The following is a 13,711-nucleotide window of genomic DNA, read 5'->3' as shown; positions in this document are numbered from 1 at the left end:
ATTTTTTTTTACCTTCTCCAACTCTATTCATTTAACCGAAATGAGCTTTGTGGAAAAGAAAAAAGAAGATGAATGAAAGAACGTTTTTCAATTTTTCTTCCATTTGAGTGAATTTGATTCCGTTGCACAGAATACAATTCTTTCTAAACTTCTTTAATTGAACACTTTAAAAAAACTTGACTTATATCTAAATATGTTTTCATTCACAGTGCCCGTCATGCGTTCTGGTGTTCCATTTGAAACTCGATAAATGGTTGGCTGATGAAGCAACCAATTTCCTTGAAGAATTTTATTTCAATTGACCATTTCTTCCATTTTAGTTGATGTTTCAGTTCGATGTGACTTTTGGTCTTCATGCCTGTTGTAAAAATGTCATCGTGTATCTTTTTATAGAGACATTCCAACCAGAATTGAACATCAAACCACTTACCCATCACGAAATACCTTCATTTCCACATAATTTAAGTGTTTCTTTAGAGTCCCAATTTTCAGGTAGTTATTTACCAAGGGTATGTGGCATAAGCTTTCTTGCGAAAAACTGAATGGTTTTTTATTTTTCTTCGAAGTATCTGAAGACCAACAAAAAGAGAGAAGATTTCCTGTGAAACCAATCCACCTTTTTTTCTCGTTCGCTAATCATTGATTAGAGTGAATGGTTTTGAGTCGCAGGTGGAATGTGCCATGGAAACAACATTCCGTAACATCATAGTAGTATACCCTCTTTAGTTTTTTAGGGAAAATTTTTCCATCATCCGTCAATGGTTTTGGTGCCATTTCTCTAGTGCTGACTATTGTATGGGCCTACTTAATGCTGAATTGACAGCAGGTTTTCAACAAAACGAGTAGTGAAAACGAGTGTTGTTGCCAATTGGATGTGCCACTGACTACCATGATTCCGGTACACCTGCTGTGGCAGTATGAAAATATATCGATAGACTTCTTACTTGGGAAATCTGTGCGCTATGGGATATTCCAATTGTGCGGTCAACTTTGATTCTTTTCTTTTTTTTGAAGTAAACAAATGATAGAACTGATTGGAAGTATGCAATGCATGTCGTGTGCAATCTGGTGTATTTTGCACAGTATAGTGAGCACGCCCCATGTCCCTGTGACCGTGGAAAATGCGAAATTACTTATAACCATTATTTCACGGTCATATTGCAGTTAAAACTTACTTTTCCATTGTGTTTGGTGTCAATTTTACACATACTCTCGACATTCAGGAGGCGGTCCCCGTGATTTCAATAAACCGTTGTACTTATTGATATCACGGTCGATGTCAATGGTACGTGTTGTTTCCAATGCAAGAACCTAACTCCTATCTCCTATTCAATTTCAACGAATCAATAAAACTTTTCATCCCCACAGGCAGAATTCGATTTTGATTGTGATGACTTGCGTTGTACCATCTTTTCTTTACCTTCCATCAAGTGCAATTCTTGTCAAGCCAGTCCATTATACTTGCATATATTTGGAAAGTATCGTTTGCGAGCACAACTTTGAGTTGCAAACGACGTTTTTATTGCCACACAAATTGATTCAATCGATTTTATTTTTATTCGGTTGATATTGATATGATTTGCCTTTTCGCGTATATATGAACTCCATGTGAATCAATGCGTATAATTGCGATGAACAGCAATGCCGTTCAATGGCAGTCAATTTTCGTCATGGTGATTGTTTGGTGGCGACATTTGGCCTCTGGCGCTTTTCTAATAAAACCATTTAAGACTGAATTTCTTTCGAATTTCAGGTAAATCAAACGATTTTCAGCTTGAAGTGGCCCCAACATATCAGATACGCTGTGTACAATTTAACTGTGAATATCATCATATTTTTTTTGGCTACAGGCGATCACAGTCTGCAAGCGTTGAGCAAGCAATTTTTACCGTGTTCTTTTGTTTGATCAACGATAAAGATTTTTTTTTTGGCACAAAACACATTCTCCGAGATTATTGCTCACTACTGTATTGTCATCTACCATACCATATCCACATCAATTGACAATTTATTTCATTTCGATGCTTTTCACCGTTTGCTTCGCGTTTTTTTTACCGCTTTTTATTTTTGTTCTTTTTGTTTCTGATTAATTAGCTGTTCCCTTGTTTTCATCCCATTGAGAGTTGAACCGAGGTAGAACGCTACAATTCGATATGATTTGCTCTAGCCGCGGTACATAGGCACAATTTTGGTGCACACATTAAAACTACTCAACATTGATTCAAAATCAGGCAGAGATTTGTAATTGAAGCGATTCCCATGAAAATCTTGTGCAATAACACAGCAAACGTCTTTAATACCACCTTGGAAATGTTTTGGAAGCCTTTAATCTTACGAGTCAATGGCATTGTGCCATGTATTGACATACACACCGGGACTTTTTTTTACCTAGGAGCAAACGTATGCATTGTACAGGGGCGCTCGAGCGATGCAATTTTTTTAGGAAAAAAGGCGCTCGAGCGCTAATAATAATTGAGGAAAATCGGAAGAAAAAGGCGCGAGCTTAAAGCACTCGACCGCCATTTGATTTATTTTAGTTATTTTAAATTCAAATTGAACAAGAGAAGTAGGGGCGCAACGTTTTTGGTGCAGTTCGGCGCTATTTTTTTATTTGAGTCATAAATAAATAATAAATAGTTCCATGTTTTCGCGCCCCTAAAATGAAATCCGCGGCGCTGAAAATTTCTTGCACCCGGGCGCGAGCTCACTAAAAAAAGTCACTGCATACACATGAGTATTTATATAACCGTTCAATTCTGTATCGGGTTGCTTAGTGAGCGGCTATGTGTTATTCATTCGTTTCGGAATTTCTAACCGAAATTGTGATATTTCGGGAAATATTCTCCCCCCAACTCATTTCCATTCAACTCTCAACTATGCTATTAAAATGCCAAACCTCTGCGCTTTGTTTGTTCAAAAGCGCTCGTTGCTTTGTAGAATATTTGCATTGACTGTAAATGGTAACAAATCGGATATTTAGAAACAGCGTAAACTTAATATGGAAGGAGATTGTTTCCAAATTTGTCTCAATAAAAAAAAACTCCATAAATTGAATCAAAACAACAAAGTTTTCAATGTTTTATTTCTATCTTGTATATGTTACATTGAACACTGTCATCCGATGTACGTACTTCCCTATGATGATTCGATACAATCTGTGTGCGAAGCAGTTGAGCATGTAGTACAAACTGCCAAAAATTCTAGAGTTTGACAAACATAACACAGTTCATTGCGCGCTAAATCCGACTAAACCAATTCCGCCTTCCTATGAATGATCAGCATGTTTCACTGTGTTCAACAGCACCACGTAGATGTCCGATAGCAGAAATTCGTTCTTATATATATTAATGTTGCTCAAAAATCCCCCACTCGAAATGGGGGATCAACGGAAGAAAAACCTCATAGGTGTATGACTTTACCTTTCTCATTCCCAATAATTCTATTTGATAATAAAATGGTTTACATTTACACCCCCTTGCTATGTTCATCTGTATTTCATGGAACGTTTCACGAAAACACTATTTGCAATTCAAAATGAAACAAATATTGGGATCGTATTACATGACATCTGTATGTTTCTTATTGGATGCCAAAACACATGGATTTTCCGGTAGGCTCTTCTATGATCCGAAAAGAAACACACGTTTAGTTGACTCTTGATTTGTGTGAATAGTGTCGAATTGACACTGTCCACCGTACAGAGCCATATCTTTTATAGCTGAAATTATTTTTTTCAAATAAAATTGCGTTTTATTTCCCAAACATTTTAACATAATTGTTTGATTTGGAGCAATTTTTCAATCATTGACCATTCGTTTGGAAGTTGTTTTTTGATAGCTTCACTTTGATTTGGCTTCCATGGTGAATCCAGCCAAAAGAATAGGTTGATGATTTCTTGTTTGCCTTGTGCTTGATTTTCCAATCCACTGATTTGGACTTGCGGCAGATTTGCTGTAGAAACCAGACATATTAATTTCATTTTCGGTATTCCAACCAATACTGTATCAAATACTCACCAATAATTGCATCACGATTGGCTTCTAAATGTTTCATGAAGATTGGATTCTTCTGTCGGGCTAGATGTGAAAATGTTTTCAAAACATGCGGTGACACGTACGGTTGACACAATAGTGTTGGAAGTGTTGGCAGCCAATTGCTAAATATACTCTGGCCATAAGCGTTGTACAGTTTGTGATCCAGCACAATATCACACAGCATGATCAAAACTCTGGTTCGAATTTCTTTGGGAAATTTGCCTCGTTGATAAATGCCCAAAACAGTGGCCAAAAGTTCTTTGATTGCTGGCAACGCTTCCAACCACTCTTGGGCATTATCCACTAGAATCGTTCTCAACACCTTGACAACGATTTGCAAAGCATCCGGCGAATACGAATCGAGAGAAACTAAATTGTCTAAATGTGAACGGAACAATTCGAATGAAATACGATTCTCTCTCGATCATTTCTTTTTATCGGAAATGATGAAAATCTCAAAATACCTTTGATAAATTCGATAATTGTCTTCGCCGACAATTGATTGCTCGCTGTACTTTTGCTCAGTGTCCAAAATACAAATGCAATATTCAAGTTTTGTTGGATACACTTCTGACCACCTGCTTCATACACTTCCTGCTCCGTTGCCATTCCTTTGGACTTTCGTTTACTGCCTGCCGAATACATTTTGAATAAATTTTCCGTGAACATACATGGAACATTTCATTTGAAGTAATTCTAAGCCAATGTTACCTTTAAACCCATCAAACTGATTGTATGGAAATCCGTTAAGGAATTGGTTCGAAAATTCCTGGCTGTACTTCTTTCGGAACCATTTCGTAAGATCATCATTGCTAACATCCAGATCACACATTTGTATCAGCTCCAACAGTTGCTCGATGATTTCAACGGTTGTCTTCAGAGTGAAAGCGGCTTCATTCGATATGCATACGTCTTCATCGTCAAAATCGGTGGTCGATTTGGTCGCATTGAGTTTGGCTGGACGCACTTCCATCCACGTCTCGAATAAAAGAGGCAACAACAATTCGACATACTTTTGGATTTTTTGCCCTTCGTCACGTTCCACTAGCAAATTGGATGCATTTGCTGTGATTGCTCCACTTGTTTTACGGAACAATAACGGCAAATCGCAGTTGCGGTTCAAATGTTTGCGTGCGGTCGAAAAGAAAAAGTCGACATTTTCATCAAATGTAAATAGTGACGCCATAAATCGGGCACCAATTGCCGACTGTTCAGTTGGAAGCTTGAACCTAAAGTCAAAAATCACCAATGAAATAAAACTTATTCCACAACTTTTGGATAAATATTAGGACCTACGCATCATCAACCGCTGAATTCGTTGGTTGCTCGCTATCAAGGTGTGATTGCTTTTGCGCAAGTTTTCGATGTTCGACAATTACTTTCAAAATGCCAAGAAGACGATCGAGTACTTTGCTACGCCATTTAACACTGGTCAATTTTCGGCCCAAGTTTGTGGTGAGCGTTCGCTCTGGCTTTGATTCGGTGCGCAATTTCGAAATCATATCGAGGAAACACGAGAAAATACTGTCACTATTCGATGCAACCAATTGCGGTGTGTACAACAGCAAACAGTCCAACAATGATAGTGAATCTTCTTGGATTTGAATGTTGATATGCGTCATAGCGCACCGCAAATACGAGGTAATAACATTGAAAAATGGCGATATCAAATCGGATGTTTGTGAGGCAAACACTAAACTCAACGCCTTGAAACACTCTCGCCGAACATCTTTCTCAATATCCAGTGCCAATTGACAAATTCCCTGAATAATCGCACCCAAATGCTTGCTGGTTTCATGTGGATGATTCGTAATTATCTCTTTGAGAAAACGTAAACCTTCATTCCGATTGGCAGAATTATGGTGCTGTAGCTTCGATAGCAAATCCTACAACAGAAAATACTGATGAACACAGCTCTCGACGGTTCGAAACAACCAATTTACCTTAATATTTGATCGAACAATCGTTCCATCAACTATAGTCGACTCCTTAATTTGGTCACGTATCACAATCTTTCGCACTTTAAACTCCGTTTTTGTAACATTTAAACCTTTCGGCAGTTTGGCTCCCTTCAGTTTAGTTTTTGTCTTTTCAGACTTTAAAAACTTTTTATGTCGTGTCATTTTTTACATTCGTTTCGCTCGGGTTTAAATTTAATTTTTTGTTTATTTATTGCTACTACGAAAATGTGTTGTCCATGTGCGATTATGGCACGTTTACATTCGAACAATAACGTCAACTGTCAAAACAACATACGTAAGAAGTGACAGCTATTGCATTACCATTTTTAAGTTTGAATAAATAAACAAGTGGTCTTGCAGATTTGGATGTTATTTTAATTCACACCGTTTGTTTGTGGATACATTTTAGGATTTTGATATTGAAACATAATGAGATCTTCAATTTTTAATAATGATTTTTTTGTTATGAATAATAAATGTTTCTAATTTCATTCGTCACATGGAGATTTGGTCTCATGAAAAAATCCATAGAGTCAAACCAAGGGAATATTTAAATTCATTTTGGATATTTGTCCGGTATTTGGAAGCTCAAGAAAGACAATTTAAAAGTTTGGAAACTGGTTTCTAAAAAGCAAATCAATCATTTGAACTCTGGAGAGCAATATGAACTTTGCTTCGGGGTTGACGACAACGAGAAAAAAAGCTATGGAAGTTAATGCAATGGCTATCGGTAATACCCTCGATAATTTTTCACCTCGTAATTTTCTATGTATAATGTAGTATAAATAATAAAATGATTTGGTATGCATGATTGATTCGTCAACTCGATATAATGGAAACAGGGCAGACGTTATTGCTTTCCAAAATTGTTATTAAGGTAAGTAATATTGATGAAAAAAATACTCAATACCTATCATCAACACACACTGATACTATGTTATGCGTGTTAACGTGAAATCAAAGTCGTGCAAATATTGGAACATAAATAACCAATTGATAATAACATCCGTTGATATTTGAACGCTTTTATTTTTGATATATCGAATCCTGGATTATAGCCTTCGGGAACAATATGAAGTTAACATATATATGCTCATGCATGATGGCACAATTGTGCTTTGATTGATTTTTGTTTGAACGACAAACTATTAATTTTTATAGTAAACCAATCATATCATGAATTTATAATCGTGCCCACTTGAGCTTCGTCTCCCCAGTTGATTGTACCCAGAAATTGTGTTTATCAATGACTTAAAAACCATTATGTCTTTAGGCAATGTCTTAAAGGCATGGATATGATTAAGTCAACAGTATGAATAATTCGAATTGAATGTATCTATTATGTGATTTTGAGCTAAACTTTGATAAAAGGATATAAGTATAGGTAATAACGGGGATCAAACTTTGTATTCTCGAACTCGAAAAAGAAAATCCACTATAAATTGATATAAAATTTAAGAATTCGGAATAAATTGTTTTAATCTACAAAATTATATGAGACTTTTTGTTCAAGGAAGAAAGATAGCACATATATTGGTGACTCTCATTGAATGAGTCTACGTTTGATTCCTCATCAAAGAGTATTTTTAATCAATCGAACTGAGTGACACGGCCACTGAAAACTGCATTCTTTGTTTGATTGTCCCAAATGTAGAAGAAAAATGGATGATCAGCAAGGAACTTGATTGCGTTTATGCCACCCGATAATATTAATGCAGAAGCTAAATTAAAAGAAAATTATGCATTAGACTTGAATTTGCTTTTATATTCTCATAATGTATCTTCAACCTGTTGCAGAATAGGCATCAGTACCCTGTTCGTTGATTTCAATTGCAGTTTTATGGATAACATTTGAAACGTATAGCGGCTCGTTCGTTTGCCGAGATTCCAATAGACCACTGAAATTTGCTTTCGATGTAAACATTTCAGTCATCCCCAACTAATTCGTAGACGGAAAAGAATGAACATATTTTATAAAATTGAAAAAATACAAAACATTCTGCATACATACGTTCTTTAAGATATCATTCAAGTTGATATCAAATTCAATTTTGAATTTTGGAACTTTGAGCTCAATCCACTTAAATTGCATTTTGTCGACGATTTTGGTTAGATTAAAATGTTTAATTTTATCCTCTAGTGCAGACAATCCATCAATAGTGCGTGGCAAAAGAATAATGAATGAAAAATTTGAATTTCTGTATCTCATTTGCACTGCAGCGGCATCCAAAGAATCGAATACTGCGTAGTTGAATTGACTCTCTTTATACATATAGTCAACGAGAACGGTTTCCGATTCAGTGTTATAAAAGTCTCCTTTATGTGTTTTAGGTTTTTCAAATTCGTCCAACCACATGCCTTTGAATGAAACTGCATTCACTAAAATCGCGCGTGTATTGGAGTTCAGTAGATGTGGTTCAATTAAGTCTTTAATTTTATTGTTGGTTTTTCTCTTGACAAATTGATTTATGTATTCAGCCGTGTCAATGGAATCTTCGAAATCCACCAATTCGACACCCGATAAAAACTTTTTCTCGGCCACATCTTGGAAATCGGCATTTATTTCATAGCATTCTTGCACATAAATCTGGTTTAAAATGGCCAGTGTTGTCTTCCCAATGCCTTGCTGTAATTTGCTAAAGTATTTGTGAAAATGATCGGCTACAATTGTCTGATTTTCGGTCAAATGCAAGCCATTTTTTATCTGTTCAAAAGTATTGCCTCCTGTTGCTTGTGAAACGAGGCCCAGTGCACTCACTACAGACAACGGTGAAATAATAACATTACCGCTACTTCCTTGGATCGATTTCTGGTACGGGAAAACAATATTTATACTTATTAAAATGTAAATTATTATTTTTTCTCCTTCTGTTTAGGGTCTATTTTTAGAAGTTTGTCTTATCGCTATGAACAATTAACCATATCTATAAAAAAAAAATACTACATTGGCAATTATTTTTGACTCAAATACACTGCATTGCTGTTAATATCTAGATAAATATCGCTAATTTATTTTAATGAATCATAAAAATGCACAGAAAAACTTTATTTACTTGTGAATTTCTTGTGAATATGCAATGTTTCCTTTGTTCCCTTACTCACTCTTTTTTGTTTTGCATTTTTTATGGTGAATTGTACATTAATACCTGATAAAAATCGGATGTAAATTTAGAAATTCCATTGGTAAAAGAAGTGTAGGAATGAATATTTGTTTCGTTGTTCTTCACTATTTTCATGTGCACTTCTTCCCCATTGAGCTCTTCCTTGTAGTCTTCATTTGTCGAGAGCTCTTGCTCAACATGATTCAGTGTCATGACGTAAATACCACTTGCAATAGCCAGAACCGTTACTTTGAAAATATAAATAGAAAAAGTAATTTACTGAAATGCACCTGGAACTTATTCTATTAGAAATTGTGATGGCCTCCCGATTTAGAGGTTGAGTTATTATGAATAGTATTCATGGCAATAATTCAATACCACCATATTGAACATGCCGTTGCCAATTGCTTAGACTTCAAAGCTCAATTTTTTTAGGTCTGATTGTCAAAGGCTGGAAGTCAAAGAGTACGAGGCCGTTTCTACAAATGAAATCACTATGAAATATTGACCGACATAAAATTTTGGCCACAATATTATCAAATTTGGTATGATCAATTTGGAACGTATCCAGGTTTATCAAATATGGGGCACAAAATTTAGAAGAAAAAAAATGAAATTTAACCAAAATCAAAGCAAATTTAAAACTTTTCACCCAAAAAGTGTTATAGTAGTTACGGTATTTATCCAACCGTATTCGGGATGAGTGCAATTGCTTTGACTACAGTTAGAAAAAATGTTATCGATTCCATTTGTTTTGATTTAAACTACAAACCCGTTAGAATGCTCCATCGATACTTTTTAAATAAAGATATGTTCTGGAGAGGTTCGATGGAAATGTTTGGATTTTCTACTTTTTCTTTTTCACAATCAGACATTTTCGTTATTATATTTAAATTGAGCGCTCCAGTGATATTGTGAAATAATTACAACCCGGTGTTTACGCTTACGTGTACTACTGAACTGGTAAATATATTTGAATTGATGCGTATTTTATATTTTTACTTTAGCAAACCTTTTACGACGCGTACCGTACAAATAATATTTGATCTTCGTCTGTGTGAGCTTACACAGTACATTATTTCAATCACACATACCAATCTGTTATCATGACATCACATCTGTGTTTTGTATGTCTCCACTTATCGCTTGTTAGAAACTCCACTCATTTTACAAGAATTAGACTTGACTGTTTCATTATTAATATCACGTTTTGAAACAAAAAGACTCCGATTAAATTGAAAAAACGAAAATAGATTTGTTTATTAAATCGAAAAATATTTATTATTTTCCATGGAAAATGAAACAGAGGATTATTCCCTAAGCTTATGTATAGAGACGAATAGTTGAGTCGGCTCCGGAAGAGAAGACCCACGGTTGCGTTGGATGCCATACAACGTCGAATATTCCAAAGTCTTCGTGTGGTTTGTGTGTTTGCAACTTTTTCAATGGAACTATCAAAGGATTTTGCAATAAATCGCTGGAGAAAAAAAAATGAGAATGAAAGAAATGTTAATTTTCATCGCACATATCGAAAAGAAGATTTACGGAATACGAAAGAATACTCACTTGTAAACCATTCCATGTGACACAATCACAGATTGATCATCACTGGCTGAAGCGAATAGTGGATATCTCAAGTGATAGGCAACACTACGAACGGCATTCTTATGCAAACGAATGGTTTGATATGGTTTCGTTGACAAATCCAAATCAAACCACAGCATCTTTTTGTCATAGGTCGACACCAATAAGTTATCGCCCTTCGGATGTATCGCCATACCCGAAATCCATTTACTATTTGTTATTAATTTCTTAAGCAATTCCTGCTTCACTAAATCATAGATACGAACGTTCTTTTGTGTCTGCCAGATATGAAAAAGAAAAATCGAATAGAAAATTAGCTGCAATTCTTGGATATATTGCAAATGTAAAATACTTACAGCCACAAATAAGCATGGTTTGACTGGATGAAATAGAACACATTGGATAAGACCTTTACTCTTCGAAAATGGTATTTGCGTTCGTCGTTTTGACAGCTGATGAATGAGTGTACTACGGTTGGCTCCCTCCGGCATAACAGTGGCAAAGTAATCACCGCGACCATGCCAAGTAACTTGATTAATTGGTTTAAAGTGTGTAATAACTAAACGGAATCCCTTTTCATATTCGTCGCCTTCGCTTGTTGACCACTGAACGGCCGTTTTGATTCGCTCATTTTCTAATAAATCTATTTTCGGTGCCTCAACGAGAATTTCATCGGTTTTCTTGGTCAGCATTTTATCGCCCACTTTTGGATTCACCAAAATCAATCGTTGACCACTTGCGATTGCAATCAACGAAATCTTTGGATTTGGACACCAAGCCACTGAACGCACAATGTCACCGGTTTTCAGAGTTTTAATACAACGACCAGTTGCAATTTCCCAAACTGAAAGCAAGAATCAAACAAATCCATTTGAAGCGTTCGATTGAATCAAATTTTAGGTAGAAAGATACAAAAAACATACTTTTGACCGTGTTGTCATCTGATCCAGATGCAAGATATTCACCCTTCGGTTCCACTGTAATCGTTCGCACGAAATCGGTGTGACCCTCATAGATCAGCGCTTCGATCGTTGGGAAGGGTTGCAAGTCTTTTGGCGACGGCAGCTTTGGAATCAAATATTCAGCATCGATGTTTAGTTTCATGCGACGAGCACGTGGACACAGATACAAGTCAAGGCAACGCAAGAACCGTTCACGAATATATCGTGGATAGGCTGGTACCTCACGCAGTGAACTGAATTTCTGTGGGACAAAGTGCAATTTACGTCGTGATGGTTCTTCTTTGAATTTGTGCCATTCACGCATTTCTTTTACGTCAAACAAATATTCAGGTGGTGGATTGTACGACTCAGCATGACCGGGTAGATCACGTTTTGGTGCCGATACATGATCATGAATACGACGCATCTCTTCTTTGCCGGTATCAGTTTCCCAAAGCATATAGAATTGTGGCCCTTTCTTGGCTTTTTCTTTTTCCTCGGTCGTTTTGATCCAGCCCATTTTGATTGCATGCACCAATCGCGACACTTTCTTCTTTTCCGACACCGACGGAATGAATGAACGCTTGTGATCAGGTACATTGCGAATTGGCATCTTTTCCACCTCCGATGTAAACCAATCAACCCATGGCTACGATGAGAAAGAAAAAAACAATTAGAATTTTAACTAAAAAGAAGAAGAGAAACGGAATCTCTTCGTCAAAATACATACAGTGTAATCATCGAAGTTGGCATCGGGAATACGTTTAGAGTTGATGCGTTTGATTAAATCAATGTCAGCCTCGCTCAATACAACATCTTGACCGGTTTGTGGATCCTTGACCGTTCGCCAGAAGTTTGGATCTTCCATTCGTTTCAAGAAATCATCCAATTGATCGCGTTTTGTTGGCTTGATAATTTTCTTTGCATCCCAATCGTAACCGATGTGTTTGTACTCATCATACCAATGCATTGGAATATTTCCGACCGTATTTCGAATATCCTCCTCATCGTCGGTGTCGTGCTTCTCATATTCATCGACTTCAGCGCCATTTTTGCTTGAAGTACCCTCCGATTTATTCAATTCATTCTTGAATGCCTCCACAGCATTCGATTCACTCTTTTTCACACCCGATTCCTGTGTTTTATTTGCACTCTTTGTATTTATACCATTTGACTTTGAATTTTGTTTGGCTGTTCCGTTTTCTTTCACTGATGGTGGCTTTTTACTACTTGTACTGGGCTCATCTTCGGGTTCACTGTCTTCTTCGAATGATAGTTCTTCGCTATCGTCACTGCCGTAGATTTCCTCATCATCAACCTCCTCGTCGTCGTCATCGTCGTCGTCGTCGTCGTCGTCCAATTCATTCTCAGACGCTTCTTCATCCACCTCTGACCCACTTTCTGCGTTGGCAAAGTGCTTCTTGTTTAAATTTTGTTGATAGTTTCCTTCGTCGTCACTTTCAAAGCTCAACTCATCATCCGACGTTTGCTCCCCATCGTTATTTTCATTCTCCGAATCCGAACTTTCAACGTCGTTGTTCACATCATTGAATGACAATTCCTAATCGAAAACATGTTTTAAAAAATAGAGACCAATGCAATGCAAAGTAACTTGAAAAGTCACTATTTACCTCTTGATCGGATGCCGACTCTTCTTCGTCAGCTTCAGCGGTAACTGTTTCCTTTTGTTTGTCTTTTGTGAATGGTGTTGGTTTACGTTTTAAATGTTTATTTTTGGCCATTTCTGCAGTCGTACAGTGAAAACTCCAATGCAAAACACAAAAATCACTTCAATGACAATACCGAAAAATGTACAACGATTCGCCCCGTTCAAAATGTGGAAAAAAAGAACTATTTGAATGTGATCGCAGTGTGTTTATTCCGCATTTGAAGCACATGTGTCTAAATGTGATAAACTGTCAACGAAACGTCGAACATGACTGTAGGAGGGAAAATAGCGACAGAGGTCGCGTCTGCACACAATTGAATGCTTGATACCAAACGTGTAGTGCTTCGCAACTGTGTACTCCGACCCAGAGATGGCACTGATGCTTCATTTTACCTTACATTTGCATTCATCCCACTGAAAA

At 36.6% G+C, this 13,711-nt stretch overlaps 3 protein-coding genes across 5 annotated transcripts; all 3 read right to left on the bottom strand.

The window, feature by feature from the left end:
• Positions 1-3,727: 3,727 nt before the first annotated feature.
• Positions 3,728-6,269, bottom strand: LOC129573977 (testis-expressed protein 10). Its single transcript, XM_055455216.1, has 6 exons — positions 5,978-6,269; positions 5,331-5,920; positions 4,746-5,263; positions 4,499-4,666; positions 4,017-4,412; positions 3,728-3,951 (listed from the first exon to the last, which is right to left on the bottom strand). Exons 1-6 carry the CDS (start codon positions 6,155-6,157, stop codon positions 3,767-3,769), a joined length of 2,037 nt encoding a protein of 678 aa, XP_055311191.1. The 5' UTR covers positions 6,158-6,269; the 3' UTR covers positions 3,728-3,766.
• A 1,126-nt stretch (positions 6,270-7,395) lies between these two features.
• Positions 7,396-10,199, bottom strand: LOC129573988 (serine protease inhibitor 42Dd-like). Of its 3 annotated transcripts, XM_055455241.1 has the most exons (6): positions 9,869-10,199; positions 9,142-9,344; positions 8,754-8,804; positions 8,007-8,621; positions 7,784-7,934; positions 7,396-7,716 (listed from the first exon to the last, which is right to left on the bottom strand). In XM_055455241.1, exons 1-6 carry the CDS (start codon positions 9,969-9,971, stop codon positions 7,586-7,588), a joined length of 1,254 nt encoding a protein of 417 aa, XP_055311216.1. In that variant the 5' UTR covers positions 9,972-10,199; the 3' UTR covers positions 7,396-7,585. The 3 variants fall into 3 exon arrangements, with proteins under 3 accessions (XP_055311216.1, XP_055311215.1, XP_055311217.1); XM_055455240.1 differs by having other exon boundaries at positions 8,007-8,804; XM_055455242.1 differs by having other exon boundaries at positions 8,007-8,804; positions 9,142-9,575; positions 9,869-9,973.
• A 151-nt stretch (positions 10,200-10,350) lies between these two features.
• On the bottom strand, positions 10,351-13,563 carry LOC129573972 (ribosome biogenesis protein BOP1 homolog). Its single transcript, XM_055455209.1, has 6 exons — positions 13,253-13,563; positions 12,352-13,182; positions 11,604-12,270; positions 11,037-11,524; positions 10,663-10,958; positions 10,351-10,573 (listed from the first exon to the last, which is right to left on the bottom strand). Exons 1-6 carry the CDS (start codon positions 13,361-13,363, stop codon positions 10,420-10,422), a joined length of 2,547 nt encoding a protein of 848 aa, XP_055311184.1. The 5' UTR covers positions 13,364-13,563; the 3' UTR covers positions 10,351-10,419.
• Positions 13,564-13,711: the final 148 nt, after the last annotated feature.

This window comes from Sitodiplosis mosellana, unplaced genomic scaffold, assembly GCF_009176505.1.
Source record: "Sitodiplosis mosellana isolate CC-2019 unplaced genomic scaffold, AAFC_SMos_1.0 Smas_scaffold_6150, whole genome shotgun sequence".
NCBI lineage: Eukaryota > Metazoa > Arthropoda > Insecta > Diptera > Cecidomyiidae > Sitodiplosis > Sitodiplosis mosellana.
This window is presented reverse-complemented; position numbering and strand designations above follow the sequence as displayed.

Excerpts from the sequence above, each read along its gene's own strand:
- LOC129573977 (XM_055455216.1), bottom strand. The coding sequence starts at position 6,157 with ATGACACGACATAAAAAGTTTTTAAAGTCTGAAAAGACAAAAACTAAA. Across the intron at positions 4,667-4,745 it reads TCAGTTTGATGGGTTTAAAG|GCAGTAAACGAAAGTCCAAA; the intron begins GTAACATTGGCT and ends TGTATTCGGCAG. Across the intron at positions 3,952-4,016 it reads CAATCGTGATGCAATTATTG|CAAATCTGCCGCAAGTCCAA; the intron begins GTGAGTATTTGA and ends TGGTTTCTACAG.
- LOC129573988 (XM_055455240.1), bottom strand. The coding sequence starts at position 9,971 with ATGTCTGATTGTGAAAAAGAAAAAGTAGAAAATCCAAACATTTCCATC. Across the intron at positions 8,805-9,141 it reads TTACATCCGATTTTTATCAG|AAATCGATCCAAGGAAGTAG; the intron begins GTATTAATGTAC and ends TTCCCGTACCAG. Across the intron at positions 7,935-8,006 it reads TGAATGATATCTTAAAGAAC|TTGGGGATGACTGAAATGTT; the intron begins GTATGTATGCAG and ends TCTACGAATTAG.
- LOC129573972 (XM_055455209.1), bottom strand. The coding sequence starts at position 13,363 with ATGGCCAAAAATAAACATTTAAAACGTAAACCAACACCATTCACAAAA. Across the intron at positions 11,525-11,603 it reads AGATGACAACACGGTCAAAA|TTTGGGAAATTGCAACTGGT; the intron begins GTATGTTTTTTG and ends TCTTGCTTTCAG. Across the intron at positions 10,574-10,662 it reads TCACATGGAATGGTTTACAA|CGATTTATTGCAAAATCCTT; the intron begins GTGAGTATTCTT and ends TTTTTTCTCCAG.